We start from the raw sequence: 19217 nt of genomic DNA, 5'->3' as shown, positions 1-19217 counted from the left end.
GGTGCAGTAGGGTAAGCCTCCATCTGTGGTACTGGCATCCCATATGGGTACCCCTTCATGTCCTAGCTGCTCCTCTTCCTATCCAGTTCTCTGCTTATAGCCTGGGAAAGCAGTGGAGGATAGCCCAAGTACTTGGGCCCCTGCACCAGTGTTGGGGACCCAGAGGTAGCTCCTGGCTCCTGGCTTTGGATCGGCCCAGGTCTGGCTGTTGCAGCCATTTAGGGAGTGAACCAGCAGATGGAAGACTTTTCTGCCTCTCTCTATGTAACTCTGGCTCTCGAATAAATAAATAAATCTTTAAAAAACTGTAAAAACAGAGGGGATGAAACTACCGAACCAACCACTGCCTGTCACTTGATCCATGGAGACAGTGCATGGTGGTGGTGCCCAGTCCTCTCCTCTTTTTGTCTCCCTCCTTAGTGTAGCACAGATACTTGCCTATCCAAAAGGGCTTTCTTCCACTGATGTCCCAGAGCCATCTCATGTGCTGTCTGGAAAACACACTCACAAGGCTGCCCAAGTGTCTACACACAAACAAACGAAAATGCAATTGAACATTTCTGCTAATGTGAAATGCATAACACAAATGAGAGTTTAAAATACTAAAAAAAAAGTATTTGTAAAAAGAACTTTCAAATATTCTATTACTCTTTTTACTTTAATGAGTATCTGCAGAGTGGGGGCAGGTGTGAAGGCAGGGAAAGTGATCCTTTAATGTACAGTAATATCTAGGTTGCAGAGTACAGTTCAATAGATTCTGAACATCTTTTGGGAAAGTCAGCATCAACGACTTAGAAAGATTAATCAGTTATTCTTAAGTCATTTCTAATGGTATAAATTTGGCAATTATCCAATTAACTTGATTAGTAAGATAATCTAAATTAAATTATTCAGATACAATTACTTGAGGTCTTCATTTTGAGCTTGATAGATTTACTCAAATAACCTAATAATTATGACTTTTCCTTATGTTTAACGCGATGAGCACAGTAGCCCCACTGTCAACATCTTCACATATTCTGTTGAAGTTAAAGCACTTGTTCTTACAAACACACATGCAAATTTCCCCACCGAATAGAATTCTTTGTGAATTACTTTTTGCAGCTGACTGAATTATTCCTCTAAGACTTATTTGATTATGTCCGATTCCCTAACAGTGCTCTTAAACATGATGTACATTAAAAGCCAACATTTATATTTTCTTCTTTTCCTCTTTTAAAAAACAGAAGTTTCAGATATGAAACAAATACATGGGGTTGGTGTCGTGGCACAGAATTGATTGTGATGTTGACATTTCATATTGGAGTGCCAGTTCGAGTGCCAGCTGCTTTGCTGCCCATCCAGCTTCCAGCAAATAGACCTGGGAAGGCAACAGTAGATGGCCCAAATGATTGGTCTCCTGCCACCCACATGGGAAACCCAGATGGAGCTCCTGGCTCTTGGCTTCAGCCTGACCCAGCCCTCTTGCAGATATTTGGGGAGTGAACCAGTGGATAGAAGATCTCTCTCTGTCTCTACCTCTCTCAGAATCCTTCCCTTTCAAATAAATAAATGTTAAAAAAAAAAAGAAAAGAAATATACACATTGTACACATTACACTGGACCTCAAAAACACATGATTATCATGTATCAAAATAAGTAACATTAAAAAAAAAAACAATAAAAAAATAAAATGCCTGGTTACTCTCTGCTGATACTGAATAAAGTAGGAAACAAAATTAGTAACACTTATATCAGGTTAGACATTGTTGAATTGATGAACTTAATTCATTTTGCATATATCCTTCCAAAATTCAGTTCCATTTCTTTGCTTTTCCAGGCCACTTATGTTAAGAACAATTTGTCAGGGCCAGGGCTGGCACTGTGGCATAGTGGGTTTAGCCACAGCCTGCAGTGCCGGCATCCCATGTGGGTGCCGGTACGAGACCCGGCAGCTCCAATTCTGATCCAGCTCTCTGCTATGGGCTGGGAAAGCAGTGGGAGAAGGCCCAAGTTCTCGGGCCCCTACACCTGCGTGGGAGATCTAGAAGAAGCTCCTGGCTCCTGGCTTCGGATTGGTGCAGCTCTGGCCAACTGGGGAATGGAAACACCAGATGCAAGACCTCCCTCTCTCTGCCTCTCCTTCTCTCTCTGTGTAACTCTTTCAAATAAAAAAAAATTTAAAAATACCCAATGACAATTTTTAAAAAAGAACAATTTGTCTATTTCCTAGTGATTTTTCCCCACTAAAATCCATACTTTGCTGCTCTGTAATGCAGTGGTGATGTCCAGGCCCCAGAAACAGGTAAGGCTCTTTGCTCCACCACTGAATGGCCTAAGGAAGCTGGATTTCAGTTTTGTGACTTTGCTCTGACGTCATTATTTACTGTCAACTCCTGTCTGACAGTTACAACAGGTATACAAAATCAAATTTATGTAAAATGTAGGCCAAGAGGAGCTTGAGTGACCATGTTGCCTAATATGGTTCATTGGACTTGGCTGGCTAGACCTGGGCTCCACATCCTGCTCTACCCCCTAATTCCCTTGCTGAACTAATTTCCTCACTGAAGTTTACAAACTTCACATCCCCAACTTCATCACAAGTAGTCATGGGCTTTATTCAAGGATATTTGACATCACTTTGAGCTTGAAGATTCGTAAAACTAAGTTTAAAACACTCTTTGTAAATTGCACTTCAGGTGCCTAAGTATGATTTGCTTTCTTTCTGACTCTCCAAAAGGCAAGAAGCTTCACTATTGCAAGAAAATAGCTATACTTCAGATAGATAAACTGTTACAGCATAGCTATCTACAAAAGAAATATCTGGGCATTTGTGTGCTGATTGTTTTGTTAAAATACCATTTTTTTTTCTTTCTGTTCATATACATGTGAAACCTGGTAGACATTATCTATATATGTGTGTGTATTAATGGATATAAAAAATAAAGTACATATGCCCACATATACAAATGTGAATCTCTTGACAGCTATTAAATTTGAAGGCATTCAAAGTATAAAATTAAAAACAAAACTTAATTTTGCTGGTTATAGAAGTAAACATCTACTTCTTTGAAAGTTTTAGATTATGTGTAGATACATTTCAGAGTAACTCTTTAAGGATAGACCAGCAGGGGTTCCAGACACTCCTGTGGGAAGACAAAACAGGTTCATAGATAAAGATCTATAATAATAGAATTACCCAATGTACAAGGACTGCCATAGGAAATGAGCAGATGAGATTACAAAATGCAAATTAAAGAGATGCCTATGCTAAAAGTCTAGCTCCTTAGGGTTAGAAAAATAATAAACACTAGTGGGGAGTAAAGGAGATTGGAGATTAAAAATTGAGTTGAGTTAGAATCTCAATGGGGACAGGGTAGAACATAAAAATTTGCTGTTTTTATAGAAACATGGGTGTTGTAAATGATCCACCAAGAAGGACCTTCAGATACCTAGACCAGTGAACTCCAGGAAACACAGTCCAGAATCAAATAATTGTTCCCAAGATCAAATTGGACAACATATTACATACATTCTAATTACAGATTCTAAAACTAGCTTCTAAAATGCCTAACGACAAGGCAAGGCTACTTGTTATAAAATGCAAAGCTGCACATTTTACACCATGCAAGGAACTGACAGTTCTCAGCGGAATACCCCTTTTCAAGCCAATGGGATTGGAGAAGAGGCCAAAATGAACCAGAAAAGTAAATGACGAAGGGCAAGAGGGAGTCTCAAAGGGAGGGGAAAATTTTGAACCGACAGAGGAGGACTTGGGATTCAGAGAAAAATTATACCAAGAAGGTGACCTGGTCACCAAAAAAACATTTCTTTGAGAATGATGGACACAAAGGAGTGTGGCCATCGTTAATTTTCTTTGAATTTGCTCCTAGACTGCTTTTTTTTGAAATCCCTATAACTAGTACAACTACAATTGTTCTTCTTGTCCTTTTGAAATAAAATGCACACTTAATTATCAAATAAATGCAATTTGAAATACTCATATATAATAATTTAAAGGTGGAAGCTTTTTAAATGATATTTAAAAATATAACACCTTATATATTTTCTTTACTTCCCTTGTACAACCTAGTGTACAACCTGAAATAGTATATGATGCATGTTTTAATTTCCAGATCAGTATGGTAAAGAAACAATGTGAAATTTGACAATTTGTTTTCTAACAAATAATTGGTCATTTTCTAAAACATGGTGGAAAAGCACCAGTTGTTCCTAATAGCCTTCTCTTGTTCTAAGAGTTTTCAAATTTCTAAGAAACTTAGAACTTTACAGCTTAAAACATTTATGAGATGAAAACTTATCAACTTATTTTGAACACAGTTCTGTGCCTACTTAAGATATCATATTTGATTTGTTAGATATGATTATTAATCCCCTTGAATTAAAAAAAGTAGAACATTTTCAGGTATCATAATAGCTTTGGTAATGATTTATTAAAAAAGTCTTTCGGCCGGCGCTGCGGCTCAATAGGCTAATCCTCCGCCTAGCGGCGCCGGCACACCGGGTTCTAGTCCTGGTCGGGGTGCCGGATTCTGTCCCGGTTGCCCCTCTTCCAGGCCAGCTCTCTGCTGTGGCCAGGGAGTGCAGTGGAGGATGGCCCAAGTACTTGGGCCCTGCACCCCATGAGAGACCAGGAGAAGCACCTGGCTCCTGCCATCAGATCAGTGCGGTGCACCGGCCGCAGCATGCCTACCACGGCGGCCATTGGAGGGTGAACCAACAGCAAAGGAAGACCTTTCTCTCTGTTTCTCTCTCTCACTGTCCACTCTGCCTGTCAAAAAAAAAAAAAAGTCTTTCTACTTGTAAGTATTTATAAGTACCATTTATGTTCTTGTGTATGCAATCAACAAATATTGATTGTAACTTATATTCATATATTTAGTTCTAGAGAAGCCAACTGGACCTATGGGAAGACATCAACTCAATGGAAGCTATATGCTATAATTCAGCAACCTAAGAGCTTTATGGGATGGGAATAAGGAAAAGGACAGTATTATAACCTTACATATATAATTTAGCATGTAGCTCATAAATATATACAATAATCACTTGCTAATTAAAATGTAAAAAAATACAATTTAGGACTTGCCAGTAGGACAGTTGGATTTGGAGTGTTATGGTATCTATCTACCTTAAAGTCACTGAAGAATAGGGAATTATTTAGTTATTGGCTTTTGGGGTCACTACTAGAGAATACTACTCCAAAGTATGACCTGGTTTAGACATTTCCAGTACAATAAGTACCAAATAAATACTTTTTCTTTTTGTATGAGCAAAGGTATAAAATTGGAACTTGGTAATACTTTAGGTTTGCCCTGAATGGAAAGTTGGAACCACAATTTAATTAAAATATTAGTATGCCTTGGTTATGAGAGACAACAAAAATTATTTACACATAATTTTGAAAACATACTTTAGCCAACACAATGTTAAAATAGACAGGCTTGTCTATACAACTGTGATGAGAAATCCCTTTTACTTGCGGTACTCTTTCAGAGAGTATAAAATTGAATCCTATTTCTTTCATTTACCTGTGTAAATATATGACCATGAACAAGTGCTTTTGTTTCCCTAAATCTCTTCTTTTAAACCTGTAATCTATAGATGATAATAATATCTGATCCCTCACCGAGTGATGCAAGGATCAAATAAACTAACACATGTGGAAGAATTCCATAAAGGATAAAGCAAAATATAAAAGTAAGGCATTGTTGGCAAGAAGTGTAGAACTAGGTCAGGCCATTTCATTGGTGAAGGTGCTTAAAATCAAGTTGCAGATGAACTCTTAGGTCAATTATATGAGGAAGTAGTTAGGCTTTTAACTTAATTTGGGGCTTAACATGATTATTGGGATGACTGGATTATACAATAATAGTAGATATGAAGAGCCTCTCTATAACTAGTCTAGCTACATATCATTAAAACCCAGCTGCAGTGGAATGGATCAATAAAAAATCTTTTTTAATTTTTTTGAAATACAGAGTTACAGAGAGAGGTAGAGCCAGAGAGAGAAAGAGAGGCAGAGAGAGAGAGAGAGAAAGCCTTCCATCCAATGGTTCACTCTCCAGATGACCGCAATAGCCAAAGCTGAGCTGATCCAAAGCCATGAGCCAGGAGTCAGGAGCCAGGAGCCTGGAGCTTCTTCCAGATCTCCCATGCAAGTGCAGGGGCCCAAGGACTTGGGCCATCTTCTGCTGCTTTCCCAGCCCATAGCAGGGAGCTGGATCAGAAGTGGAGCAGCCAGGGCACAAACCAGCGTTCATATGGGATGCCGGCACTGCAGACTGGGGCTTTAACCTGCTGCATCACAGTGCCAGCCCCAATAAAAAACATGTTTACAAAAAGATGTTTGGAGACTTATGGAGGGTTATCATAGTTAAGAAATCAACCTTCTTGTCAGCTGCAATTCTTTTTTTTTTTTTTTTTTTTTGACAGGCAGAGTTAGACAGAGAGAGAGAGAGACAGAGAGAAAGGGACAAAGGTCTTCCTTTTCCGTTGGTTCACCCCCCAAATGGCCACCCGGCATGCTGCACCGATCTGAAGCCAGAAGCCAGGTGCTTCTCCTGGTCTCCCATGGGTGCAGGGCCCAAGCACTTGGGCCATCCTCCACTGCACTCCCGGGCCACAGCAGAGAGCTGGACTGGAAGAGGAACAACCGGGACAGAATCCGGTGCCCCAACAGGGACTAGAACCCAGGATGCTGGCGCCACAGGCGAAGGATTAGCTTGGTGAGCCACAGCACTGGCCACCATTATTTCTTAAAAATCTATTTTTGATACCAAAAAGCTAGAAGATCATAATCTTAGTATAAAGAATAGTCTTTCTAAGAGAAAACACATGGTGACCTTGCACCAAAATCTGTGATTAGTTGGAAAGATATCTGTCAATACATGTTGTCCTTATTTTTCTAGCGATATTAAAATTCAATGAAAGTTACATTATAGACCAGCAGAGTTACTTATGTTGTCCTTTGAGAACATTAAGGAAGATGAACAACGAGGCTTCTTCCAAACTTGAAGTGGGGAGTTTTGTTCTCTTTATCTATATTTCACCAAGAAATCGCAGCAACAATTTAATCTTGATAACCTTGACTGGCATATAACTACACTTGCCCACATTTTTGTCATTAGAGAAACCTAATCGTTTCCTTTTTTTTGTAGCATACTACAATCTTCTCCTTGCTAGTTCAGGAAACTTTTGCATCTACATCAAAGATCTTTCCTTAAGAGATAAAAAGACCAAGTACCAGTACTCCTACACAAGCTTTCAATGTCTTAAGTCAAACTTTAAATACAAGTAGGACACCTGATGATTTTCCAGGAAGAAAGTCATTTGTTCCCAAATATAAAGAACTGTATGTATTTAAACAATGATTATTTTAAAGATTTAAAAAATTTTTTTACTTTATATTACCAACTTAGCAACAAAATCCTCAAAGCCAATGATTAAATCCCTGTGGTGACTCTACTTATAGTGAAGATATGACATACACCACTGATGAAAAAGGTGGTTGACTTGACCACTTTTTATGATTTACATAGAATAAAATGCATAGATTTAAAATATTTAATTTGATGACTTTTGACAAATGTACATACATCAATGTAACAGACACCCACATTAAGACACAAAACATTTCCACCTAGAACATTACCTTACTCATGCTATTTTCTAAGCATGCCATAATTCCTTCCAGAGATAATCATTTTTAAATTCTTTGTTTTTTTATTTTTTTTTAATTTTTGACAGGCAGAGTGGACAGTGAGAGAGAGAGACAGAGAGAAAGGTCTTCCTTTGCCGTTGGTTCACCCTCCAATGGCCGCCGCGGTAGGCGCACTGCTGCCGGCGCACCGCGCTGATCCGATGGCAGGAGCCAGGTGCTTCTCCTGGTCTCCCATGGGGTGCAGGGCCCAAGAACTTGGGCCATCCTCCACTGCACTCCCTGGCCACAGCAGAGAGCTGGCCTGGAAAAGGGGCAACCGGGACAGGATCAGTGCCCTGACCAGGACTAGAACCCGGTGTGCCGGTGCCGCAAGGCAGAGGATTAGCCTAGTGAGCCGCAGCGCCGGCTTAAATTCTTTGTTTTTAATTCTCAGTATTTTTACTGATCTTTTTTGGTTATTGTATGAAACACTTTTTGGACTGACACGCAAAACTTTTACACTTTATGAGGTACAAGGAAATACTATTTTTTGTTTCTCACACCATAGATTTTCCTATTCATAAAAGTGGAATCATACAATATATATTATTTTGTGGAGAGCTGCTGTCTCTCTACATTCTGTTTTTGATTTACCTACAATTTTCCACATTGTTGTAGGATTTAGGAGTTCATTCCATTTCATTGCTTTTAAAACATTTTACCAAAGAAGAGAAAATACATTCTCTAGGTTAGTGGAGAAGATACCTAGGACTCCTACAAATCAATAGTGTAAAAAACAAATGACTCAAATTATTATAATCATAAATAAAGTTACTATAGAATTATTTTGTGTTTTCTTTTAGTGCATGTTTCTATTTCTTTTGTTTGTATACCTACAAATAGAATTGCTAGATCATAGAGTAGATACACATGATTTTATATGAAACTTCCAGACAATTCTACAAAGGGTACCACTTTACACTTTCACCAACATTATGTGAGGCCTCTATTTGTTCTACATTCTCACCAATGTTTGCTACTGTCTTTGTCATACTTTTAGCTATTCTAGTGGGTGTGAGGTGGTATTTTCTTGCAGTTTAATTTTTTTGACCTGATATCTATTGGTCTTAAATGTAACTTCTGACCAATTGCATATCTCCTCCTGTGAAGCTTCCAAGTCATTTTCTATTTCTTAAATTACTTTTTGTTATTGGTTTATAGGATTTTTTTTGTATTTTCTGAATTCAAGAACTTTATCAAAGAAAAATGTGGTTTGAGAATAGCTTTTCCAGAATGTAGTTTGCTTCTTCATTTTCTTAATGGTATCTTTAGATGACCATAACTTTTAAAACTTGATGATACAAGACCTGATCAATACTAGCCAGGGACTTCTCTAGTCTGTTCCTAGCCACAGACCATATCAGTCTAATTGCATTGTTTGGATGATATCCATGTTGGCAAAAAAAAAAAAAAAAAAAAATCAGGAATATACATTTTTAAAGTATTGGACAAAATAAATTTTGTTGTCATTACCTGACCACAAGTCATCCTTCATTGAATGTTCCATCACTCAGTGAGCCTTCGTCTAACTTGTCTAGCTTTATAATCATCAGTGTCTCTCACATTGCTGGAGGCCTGATGCTATTATGATTTTTATTACTATATATTTTCAAATCCATGAGCAAGAATTCCTATCACATATAAAACAATCAGAATGTGCAATGCTGCTGACTCAGAAAAGCTCCTCTGACTTACTCCAAAAAATTAACACGGGGGTGGAAGGTGGAGAGAGAGAAATATGGTGATGGCACAGCTTTAACAGCAAAGAGCTAAGACAAAACACATTATCAAGGTCAGCAGCAAATCCATTCTGAACCACAGAACTCCCTCAGGGCTTCTAAAAACAAAGCCAGACAGACATTTAATACTTGAATGAATGAAGTAGCCCTGCAGTTCTATGAGAACAGAAAAAATAGTGGACAAGGAAATATCAACCCAACGTGAAATCAGGTTCCTTACTGTTCCCTGCACGCTTGCATCGCTGCATCCCAGGTCTCTTTCCGCCCTGTGATCAATGTGTGACAGTAGCCTGAGTGATGTTGCCATCCAGTGGGGCAGGATTTGTCTTCCATCGCCTGAAAAATAGTTGTCTGTGTTCACATTGTAACATTCTCTACCACTTGGAGTCTATTCCCAGGATAACCAACTCTGTGAGTCCCAAGAAGAAAGTCAACCCTAATTCCAATTCTCAATCTCGGGAAATGCAATGGCTTCCTACAGACAAGACTATGAGTCAGCAGTGTTTTAATTTTGTATCATTCTGACAATGAAACAAAACAAGTAGACATCTTTTCCAACTGCATTAATTTTGTGATTTTAAAAAATCACTGTGGGGGGCAGGTGTTTGGTGCAGTTGTTAAGATGCCACTTGGGATTCCCACATCCTGGGATCAAGTCCTGACCCCACTTCCAATTCCAGCTTTTTGCAAATGCTCACCCAGGAAGGCAGCCATGACGGCTCAAGTACTTGGGCCCCTGCTACCCATATGGGAGATCCAGACTGAGTTCCTGGCTCCTGGCTTTGGCCCAGCCAGTACAGATTGTTGAGAGCATTCAGGAGTAAACCGGCAGATGAGAAATTTCTCTTTCTGCTTAAATAAATAAATAAATAAATAAATTTTAAAAATTACTTTGGGACATTTCTCCTTCTTGGTTTTCCAGGTGTAACGAGGGCATGCAGACATACATGAGTTCACAGTCATGAACCAGATCACTCTGTCTGTATTAGCTTATCACAGGACATATTACAAGTAAAGTGCTTGGCTTTGCCTGTGTCCCACCTTGGTCTGGGGGCTCCAGGCTTTCCAGGCAATCCCATTGCACTGATACAGCTTTTGAATGCTTTCTTCAAAATGGAAGAGGCCCTTTAAATCCAGAGTGCAGTTCTTTGGAAATGAAGGCAACTGGTCCTATGGGAAGGAAAGGCAATTTAGAACCGACTTGGCCTAAGTGGATCACACACTTGCCTCCGCAGGGTCTTCATTTGTTGGGCAGCATTTGTGTTAAGCAAACTATCCTCAAGCTTGGAGGCTGTTTTGTGAATTAAGTTGTGTTTACAGTCCAGCACACAGCTTGTTATAAGGTGAATAGGAAGGAAAAAAAAAAAAGATTTCCATACCTGTCTGGGGACGTGTGAATCCATTGTGGATTCCACCTTATCTGCCTGCGGCAGTTCTGCCAGTCTGATTGTCTTTTGTGGCTGATTAGTGGTGGATACTTTGGCCTGCCTTTTGTGAGCTGGGAAACTGTCATCTTCCAGTTTCAAGGAAACCATCCCATGATACTTGAGGAGATCAAAAAATAACAACAGTAAAGAAAAAACACGCACCAAGATAACAAACGAAACATTTTGTTGTAAACATGAGCAACTCGAAAAACATAAATCATTAACAACACAAAGAGATGAAAGGTTTCTTTTTGTTCTGACCACTCAATACTCTAAAACGAATTTCAAAACAAAATTTTAAGAAAAATATATAAATATACCGGTTATAATACTTGCCTAAATATTTTGCATACATAAATACAATAAATCTGGTGCTTTCGACTGTGCTTACTTTATAGATGATGTCTGTTCCATTTCTGTAAACAGAGGATGGACGGATCTGGAATCAATGTAAGACAGCAAATGAAGAAAGCTGGCTTGAACAATGATTGGTAATAGGTTAAAACCCTTTTGATACAATCTTGTGAGTGCCTAAAAATTTTTAAAACATGTTTCTTGGAATTTTAACTCACTAGGCCTGATCACAATTAATGTGTTGTGGTGATTCACACAAAAATTGTCCCAGTTAGGAAAACATTGGGTTTTTTGCTTCGTTGTTTTTTTTTGTTTTGTTTTGTTTTTAGTATATCTAGTATACAGCCATCCAAGAAAACATACACACACACACACACACTCATGAGGAATGTGCCTGTCTAAAATGCTGTTTTAAGAAGGTCAAAGTCGTGGCTTCCAGAACCAAGTGGATCACTTGAATCTCATTGTTCTAGGGTCACTTGCCATCCCCTACCTGTCTCGATCACAAAAGAAAATATCCTGGATGACTCCATGTATCTATCACCTAGTAAGCGGGGCAGTACCAGCATCTTTGTATAAAAACCGCACTGCATGACTGTGCTAGGAACCCTGGCCCCCACAGCTTAGGAGACTCAAAACAGCTTCTCTAGTGTTTCAGAAGAGCTTTAGGCATCTTTTGTGTCTTTTATTATGCGTCCCGCTCCTCCACTCCCAGACGGTCCCCATCCTTACTGCTTTGCCATTCCCGTGGGCCCCCAGCTTCCTTTGAGAACGATGATGTGCGGCATCAAAGCCCCGCAGGCTGTCACCCCTGGTGACTGCTTGCCACTTGGAAGATGGAAAGGGTCTTCCTTCCAGACGAAAGGAACCAGAGGCGGTGGGTGAGGAAGATCCTGGGGGCAGCGGGGGCCAAATGCCCTGCTCCCATGTGTTGTGCTGGCTTTGCTTGGAGGAATACGAGGGATGGCACCGTCCTGGGGGCATGCAAGGTGTCAGTTGGTCAGTTGATTTTTACACATAAGTGACCACATGGACACAGCTCCTGAAGCAGCTTGTCATTAAACCTAGAATGGATGGTTTTCCCACCAGATGTTGCCTTTCTGCCATTTGCCAGAAACCCTTTTACTCTTCATCAGTTTTCATCCCCTAAAGCTGTGCCCTTCTGCCCATCTATAAGGTGATTATAAAGCCATGAAAGTGATTTCACAAGCCACAGATGAAAACCAGTGCCCTGAGTTTATGGTCATGCCTCTCTCTGGGGGGAGCAGCCTCCCCTTTCTTCATGTTACTGTACCTCTCAATATATCAGGTTTATTCTCTGATCTCTTTAAAATGTTCCTCCTCTCCTAGAGGTTGAAGCTGGAATTGTTTAAAGAGGTCATAGAATGGAGAAACGAATATAAAGGTTGGCATTCAAGTGTTAACAGAATAAAGACCTAGCAAATGGAAACAGAGCTGGAAGCCTGGCTGATTACTACTTCTGAGAAGGCATGAGAAATAATCTAAGGTCAGAGCATCACTTGGGAATTTACATCTCCCATAGAAAGTGTGGACTTCATGTTGTTTTTGTCTGCCCAATGTGACGAGAAAATTCTATTGGAAAAGAAATAAATGTGGTGAGGAAGGATGCCAGGGAGAGATGGTTTGAAAATACAGATATTATACAGGAAACAGAATAGTGCCCATTTTTTTTAATAGGGTGAAAAAGAGGAGATAATGGATTCCAGGTAAGAAAAAACAAACAAACATGGATCACAGGGTATGACAGATGTGAAAAATAGGGGCATACGATTGAGTCTGGTACTGGACACTTGTCAAATGCTAAATAGAAAAGGAACTAGATGGGATTTGGAAGGGGGAGAAAACCAGCACCAAGGACTTTGGCTGGTTTTTATTCTGTTTAGTTTGCAGGTTGTTCTTTAGCATAGCTCATCCAGGACCTGTTTGGCTCAGCAACCCAAAGTCATTCATTAACATTCTCCAGCTGCTCTCAATCCCCAAGCCCGCTGCATCTTTCACATCTATTTTCCCCCAATTCCTTCTTCTCAGAGTTTTCTTGGTCACACTACAGTGGGGGCTGAGGTTTTAGGCACGGAGAGCTCTTTTTAACAGAGAAAGATAATTACAGGCCTGCAAACTCTGGGCGTGTGTGGGGGGAGGATAATTGTTGCTAGATTCTCACCAACATTGTCTCCCCCTCGGTGAGAACAGCAAACGGGTGGGCAGAAAACAACCACACTGACCTGTTGCTTTTCTCAAGCACTAGTTCCTAGCAGGAGGAAAACCACATGAAACGAAACCAGAATAAAGGACCTACATCATGACTGAGGTTGCTTTCTTGACAAGAAATTAAGCATTTTGATTTGAAGGTGTTATCAAGCATGTTGGCTGTTGAAAGCAAGCAGCTACAGCGCCAGGACTGCTCCTGATTTCAAGATGAGGATCAAAAGAATACCTCCTTTTGAGTCCAAAATTTTCACTGTGGCTTTTGTCTTTGTGTCAAGAACTGCATTCACAGGGGAGTTCAGAATTACTTCAAAGACCTCATCATCTTCCTCCAATCCGTCATAGGTAATTGCTATATTCCACGTCTTCGTTGACATTCCTACAAGAAATAAACATTTTAATTACTCTTTAATTGCTATTTCAATCACCTAGGTGTCAGAGAAATATATTAATTAACATGTCGACAGCTAGACTGCAGTAGCCTGAGTGAGCTATTGTACTCCCACCAACTCACAGAAGTCCTGCTGTTCTTCCAAATAATAAGGAAAGACCACATTTGTTCCTGGACAATGATGATTCCCTTTAAATGCAAACACTGTAACAAAAAAGTAAGCTGCATTATATATGCAAGGGGTGAAAAAAAAACAGTGAGTAGATGAGATCCAAGACTTACATTTTTTCCCAACCCTTCTCTGAATAATAAACAAGTAGTGCAATCTTAAAATCTTAATGGTTTCAAAAAAATCTTAAGCTGTTGATGCAGACAGGAATGATTATTGGCTGGTACTTTACTCAATTCATGGAACTCTTGAAACGATTAATTTCTAAAGACAGCTGCCCTACTCTCCGAGATCCTTGTAGCCCACAAACGCTTTTGCTGATAATGTAATATCAGTAGTCTGATACCCTCCTAGAGAGAATTTATGAGCTGGGGGGTTCTAGAAATAAATGGTGCCATTTCTTACCTCGCTTTCTGTCTGCCTCTAGTCACACAGTTACAATTGAGCTTGGTTCTCAGTGGCTTTGTGAAGTTAATACAAAACAGTCCTGATGTGACAGACACTGCCCAGCTCTCCTGCCACCATCAAAGCAGGAAGCAAAGCAACCCCCAAAAGACAAAACCAAAGGGAACTTTGAGGTTCTCTAATTCTGACCAATTTCAGGTTGTCAATGACAGGATGTTCCTTTTAGGTGATTTAAAAGAAAAAGTAGTGGTAGGAAATAAAGAGAACACTGTTTAGTGGAGAAAGAAAATGAAAGTTGAAGGGGCAGAAAGATAGTTAACTTACAGTTTAACTCGCAGGGCTAACTTTCAAAACCTTTACTCTGCCGCTTACTCTTGCTTATGCGAATGCTTTCACTTCCATAAATCCTCCTGTCTATGAAGCAATTAAACATTTTTCTAGCCTCCTCTTCAGAAAAGATGGCTCCGTTTTTGCAGATTGCCTTCTACAGAAAGGCCTCTCCATTGTGCCATTTCCCTTTGATGGATGCTTTCCTAAAGGTAGGCCTCACATGGACTGCAAGATCTAATCAAAGTCTCACCAATCCCCAAGAGAAAGAATTCAAAGTAAAGATGAACTTTGGCCAGAGCTGTGGCGTAGCAGGTAAAGCTGCTGCCTGCAATGCCGGTATCCCATATGGGTGCTGGTTTGAGTCCCAGCTGCTCCACTTCTGATCCAGCTCTCTGCCATGGCCTAGGAAAGCAGTAGAAGATGACCCAAATCCTTGGGCCCTTGCACCCACATGGGAGACCAGGAAGAAGCTCCTGGCTTCAGATTGGCCCAGCTCTGGCTGTTGCGGCCATTTGGGGAGTGAACCAGCGGATGGAAGACTTCTTTCTGCCTCTACCTCTCTGTAACTGCCTTTCAAATAAACAAATAAATCTTAAAAAAAAAAAAAAATGAACCTGCTGCTTTACCCTACTCTTGGCTGCACTTAGAGGCAAAGAATTAGGTGTCCTTGAAATAATTTTGTTTTAAAAACATAGGCTGACAGCCCACTTATTAAGCTTTAAATATCAAATTTAATAAATTATTTTGCAGTCTTTGCAAAAACACAAGTTAAAGCATCTACTGAAAAATCATATTTAATTCCCATCATTGATGGATGAATCAATCCATCAAAATACATACTCTGAAATTATTGTATCCTAACCTTTACAACAGATGCTATGGTCAATACCAGAAGAACAACATAAACCAAACCCTGACCTGAAAGAGTTTAAAATTTCTTGGAGGAGATAAGATATAAACATAGTTAGTTGTCCCTTGATCACTATGGGGGGTTGGTTCCAAGACCACTGAGGACACCAAAACCTGTAGTGGAGTTCAAATCCCACATATAAAGTGGTGTGTTTACATATAAACCATGCTATCCTCCCATAAACTTTAAATCACATATATTTACTTACAATATTCAATATAATGTCAATGCTTGGAAAATAGTTGTTATACTCTATTGGTTAGGGAATAATGAAAAGAAAAAAATTTCACACAGGTTCAATACAGACACAATTTTCTTTTCAAGTGTTTTTGACCCACGTTTGGTTGAATTAGTGGACTTGGAACCCATGGATATGGAGGGTTATAACTATTCAAAGTCGTGTATGATTAGCTGCCAAGAGGTGTAGGCTAGAGTGCTATGTTTATATATATATATGCGCTCCAGAATTGGAAGGATTTGGACAGAGGAAATGAGAAAACAATGTAAGCAAAGGTAGGAAGGTGGCAAAGCAGAGGCCTTGGTCAGGGGAGGGTGAGAGGAGACAGCAGTGGGCAGGAAGCTGTAGGACGGCAAAGGTAGTTCACAAACTGCAGAGAGCCCTGCAACCCAGACATCCAGATTCAGACTTTAAACCACAGGCAAGTGGGATGGTTCTAGAAAAGAGAAGTGGCACATTGAAAGTACATGTTGCAGCAAAATGAGTCTAGCTTGTTGACTGAGAGCAGACAGAGAGGCTAGATGTTGTGAGACCACATAGGTGGCTGCTGTAGTAAAACTGGCATGGGCAAATGACAGCAAACAATGCAGAAAGCACACAGATACTGAAACTTAATAGTGAATATCTTGACCTTTAAACCAAAAAGTTATGCATTCTTTAAATAAAAATCCAATACAAAAATATATTCAAGCCCTAACCAACTGCCCCCTTCTTTTAAAAAATTAAGTACTCCTTCCACTACCCAAAAAAACCCACCATTTTTGTTGGGTCTTATGGAGCAGAACCAGATGGTCAGCAAAAATCTCCTCTGAGTTCACTGAAGTGCTTGTGATTTATTTGCCTGCATTTCAGCTGTGTTTCTATGCCCACCAGGTGTGTATATAGGACCAACTTGCTTTTAACTTAATGAGATTGGAAATAAGAACTTCATTGTTTTTTTTCTTTTCCCTTCCTCTTCTACCTTCAAGGTGCAAAGTATTTGTTAAGTCCCTGAGATACACGAGCATTTTTGGAAGGCTTGAACTGGCTCCCTGTTCCCACAAAACAAAAGGTGCTGAAAAGGAGAGAGAAGCTGTCTTTTCATATACAGCACATCCCACTTGGTAGAAAAGGTGAATTCCTGAGTAGATTTTGTTATTGAAAGATGTTTTTTTCAATATTTTTTAGTAAATGCCACAGATCTGTTCCTTTGGAAAACATTATGACTGATAGAAATGATGAAGTTTCAACTGAGAATGCAGCAAACCTTTCAAGAACAAATATATGAAAGGAAAACAATCCTTTTTCTGCAGAGCATTTACACATTGATTCAAAATCAGTCACAACAGCAGAATGCAACCTAGTTAGGATCTACCTTCTGGTTTCATACAATAGCAACCAGGAGGCTTTCTCCCCACTTCCTTCCTAAGTGTTCTCCAAATCTAAAAGATCTCACTATATTTAATTGCTCTCTTTACTCTTTCACCTGATCTTAGAAGCTTCTGTTTTTAAAGGTACGGGCAGATTGCTCCGGGCAAAGAAGGGGTGAGGGTGAAGGTGGCAGAGGAATGGGATAGGGACACCAGATCACAAAGAGGCAAAGATTAACAAAATGGGTAAATAAATATTGACTAGACCTGGGTATGGGCAAATGAAAAATTCTCTAAAGCAAAACTGTGGTTTATGAAACTATTACTGGCTTAAGAAATTCCAAAATAATGAACAGCCAAGTGTTAATTTTTTCTCATTATAAGATATGCTTGTATTACTTCTTAAAATGTTTAAAGAGTCTCTACAATTATAAGATTATTTAAAGCCCCAGAAGTCATTAGGATCTACTCAGAACAACATGTAAACTCCTCTAGACGGGTGTTTATCTTACCCAGTGAATCTCCAAGAGGTAAATTTCAGAGCCTCCCCTAGTGTGAAGCATTCTAGTTCCTATCAACCCAAACAGAATTCCTGGTGGGCTGCTCAAAACCTGCTGGAATCCAAAATCACTCCTGATCTTGGCACAAACAGAACTCAAACAACAAAGACAACATATGGCAGAGACTCTTGACTCCAAAAAGCAGGGACAGGGTTGAACATTTAGCCCTGCAGTTAAGGCAGCCACACCCCATATCAGAGTACCCAGGTTCCAGTCCCAGATCAGCTCCATATTCCAGCTTCCTGTTATTGAGCACCTGAGAGGCAGCAGGTGATGATTCAAATAAATTGAGTCCCTGTCACCCACATGGGAGACCCAGACTGAGTTATAGGCTTCCAGCTTCAGCCTGGCCCAACTTAATACAATGTACAAACTAAAATGACAGTGCAAATGCATCAAACCCGTCTATGGTCAGGTTGACCAGAACACCAGAGCCTGTAGCAGCCTGAGGGTCAACATCAAAATTATGATGGGAACAATTTTCCTCCACAGTGTAGTCAGCCTGAGGAATCAACGCATCCTGGCCGGCGCCGTGGCTCAACAGGCTAATCCTCCGCCTTGCAGCACCGGCATACCAGGTTCTAGTCCCGGTCGGGGCGCCGGATTCTGTCCCGGTTGCCCGGGAGTGCAGTGGAGGATGGCCCAAGTGCTTGGGTCCTGCACCCCATGGGAAACCAGGAGAAGCACCTGGCTCCTGGCTTCGGATCAGCGCGGTGCACCGGCCGCAGCGTGCCGGCCGCGGCGGCCATTGGAGGGTGAACCAACGGCAAAGGAAGACCTTTCTCTCTGTCTCTCTCTCTCACTGTCCACTCTGCCTGTCAAAAATTTAAAAAAAAAAAAAAGGAATCAACGCATCCTCTGTCAGTAAGTTACATATCACAGGAAGAAGGCCATAACAACACTGGGTGTCTGAGTGTCAAAGTGGAGGCTCATTTGTGCAGGCTGAATTGGCCCTTCAAAAATTTATAAGGTCAAGCCTTAACTCCCACTAACTCAGAATGTGACCTTATTTGGAAATAGGGTAATTGTGCATGTAATTAATTAACGTAGAGTCATACTGGAAAAGGGGGTCTCCCTAATCTACTGTGACTTATAAGAGGGAGGAAATTTGGACACACACAGGAAGTGCACCACTGAAGATGAAGGCAGAGTCTGGGGTGATGCAGGAGAAGCCCAGAAACACCAACAAAGCTCCAGGAGCTGGGAGAGAGGCCGGAGAGAGTCTCTTCCTCATAGGTCTCAGGGGGATCCTGCCCTTGCCCTTGGCTTCTAGCCTCTATAACTGTACAAGAGTAAATGTATGTTTTTGAAGCCACTCCCTTTGTGGTACTTTGTTGTGCAGCCCTGAGGAATTAGCATAGTGGTCAAACATCCTGTAATAAACAGCAGCAAGCCATTTCTTTCTGCCTTTAATATC

The 19217-nt window shown here is 40.3% G+C and overlaps 1 protein-coding gene across 12 annotated transcripts in view; it reads right to left on the bottom strand.

Annotated features, from left to right (window-relative positions):
* Positions 1–19217, bottom strand: part of FREM1 (FRAS1 related extracellular matrix 1) — a 301861-nt gene that overhangs the window by 3744 nt on the left and 278900 nt on the right. For all 12 annotated transcript variants that reach the window (XM_062208226.1, XM_062208223.1, XM_062208232.1 and 9 more), the window contains 7 exons: positions 13678–13827; positions 11955–12196; positions 11260–11307; positions 10821–10985; positions 10483–10611; positions 9662–9777; positions 439–524 (listed from right to left, as the gene is read on the bottom strand). In XM_062208226.1, the coding sequence (XP_062064210.1) occupies positions 439–524; positions 9662–9777; positions 10483–10611; positions 10821–10985; positions 11260–11307; positions 11955–12196; positions 13678–13827 (936 nt within the window). The remainder of the gene's footprint in view (positions 1–438; positions 525–9661; positions 9778–10482; positions 10612–10820; positions 10986–11259; positions 11308–11954; positions 12197–13677; positions 13828–19217) is intronic.

Source organism: Lepus europaeus, chromosome 12 (genome assembly GCF_033115175.1).
Source record: "Lepus europaeus isolate LE1 chromosome 12, mLepTim1.pri, whole genome shotgun sequence".
NCBI lineage: Eukaryota > Metazoa > Chordata > Mammalia > Lagomorpha > Leporidae > Lepus > Lepus europaeus.
This window is presented reverse-complemented; position numbering and strand designations above follow the sequence as displayed.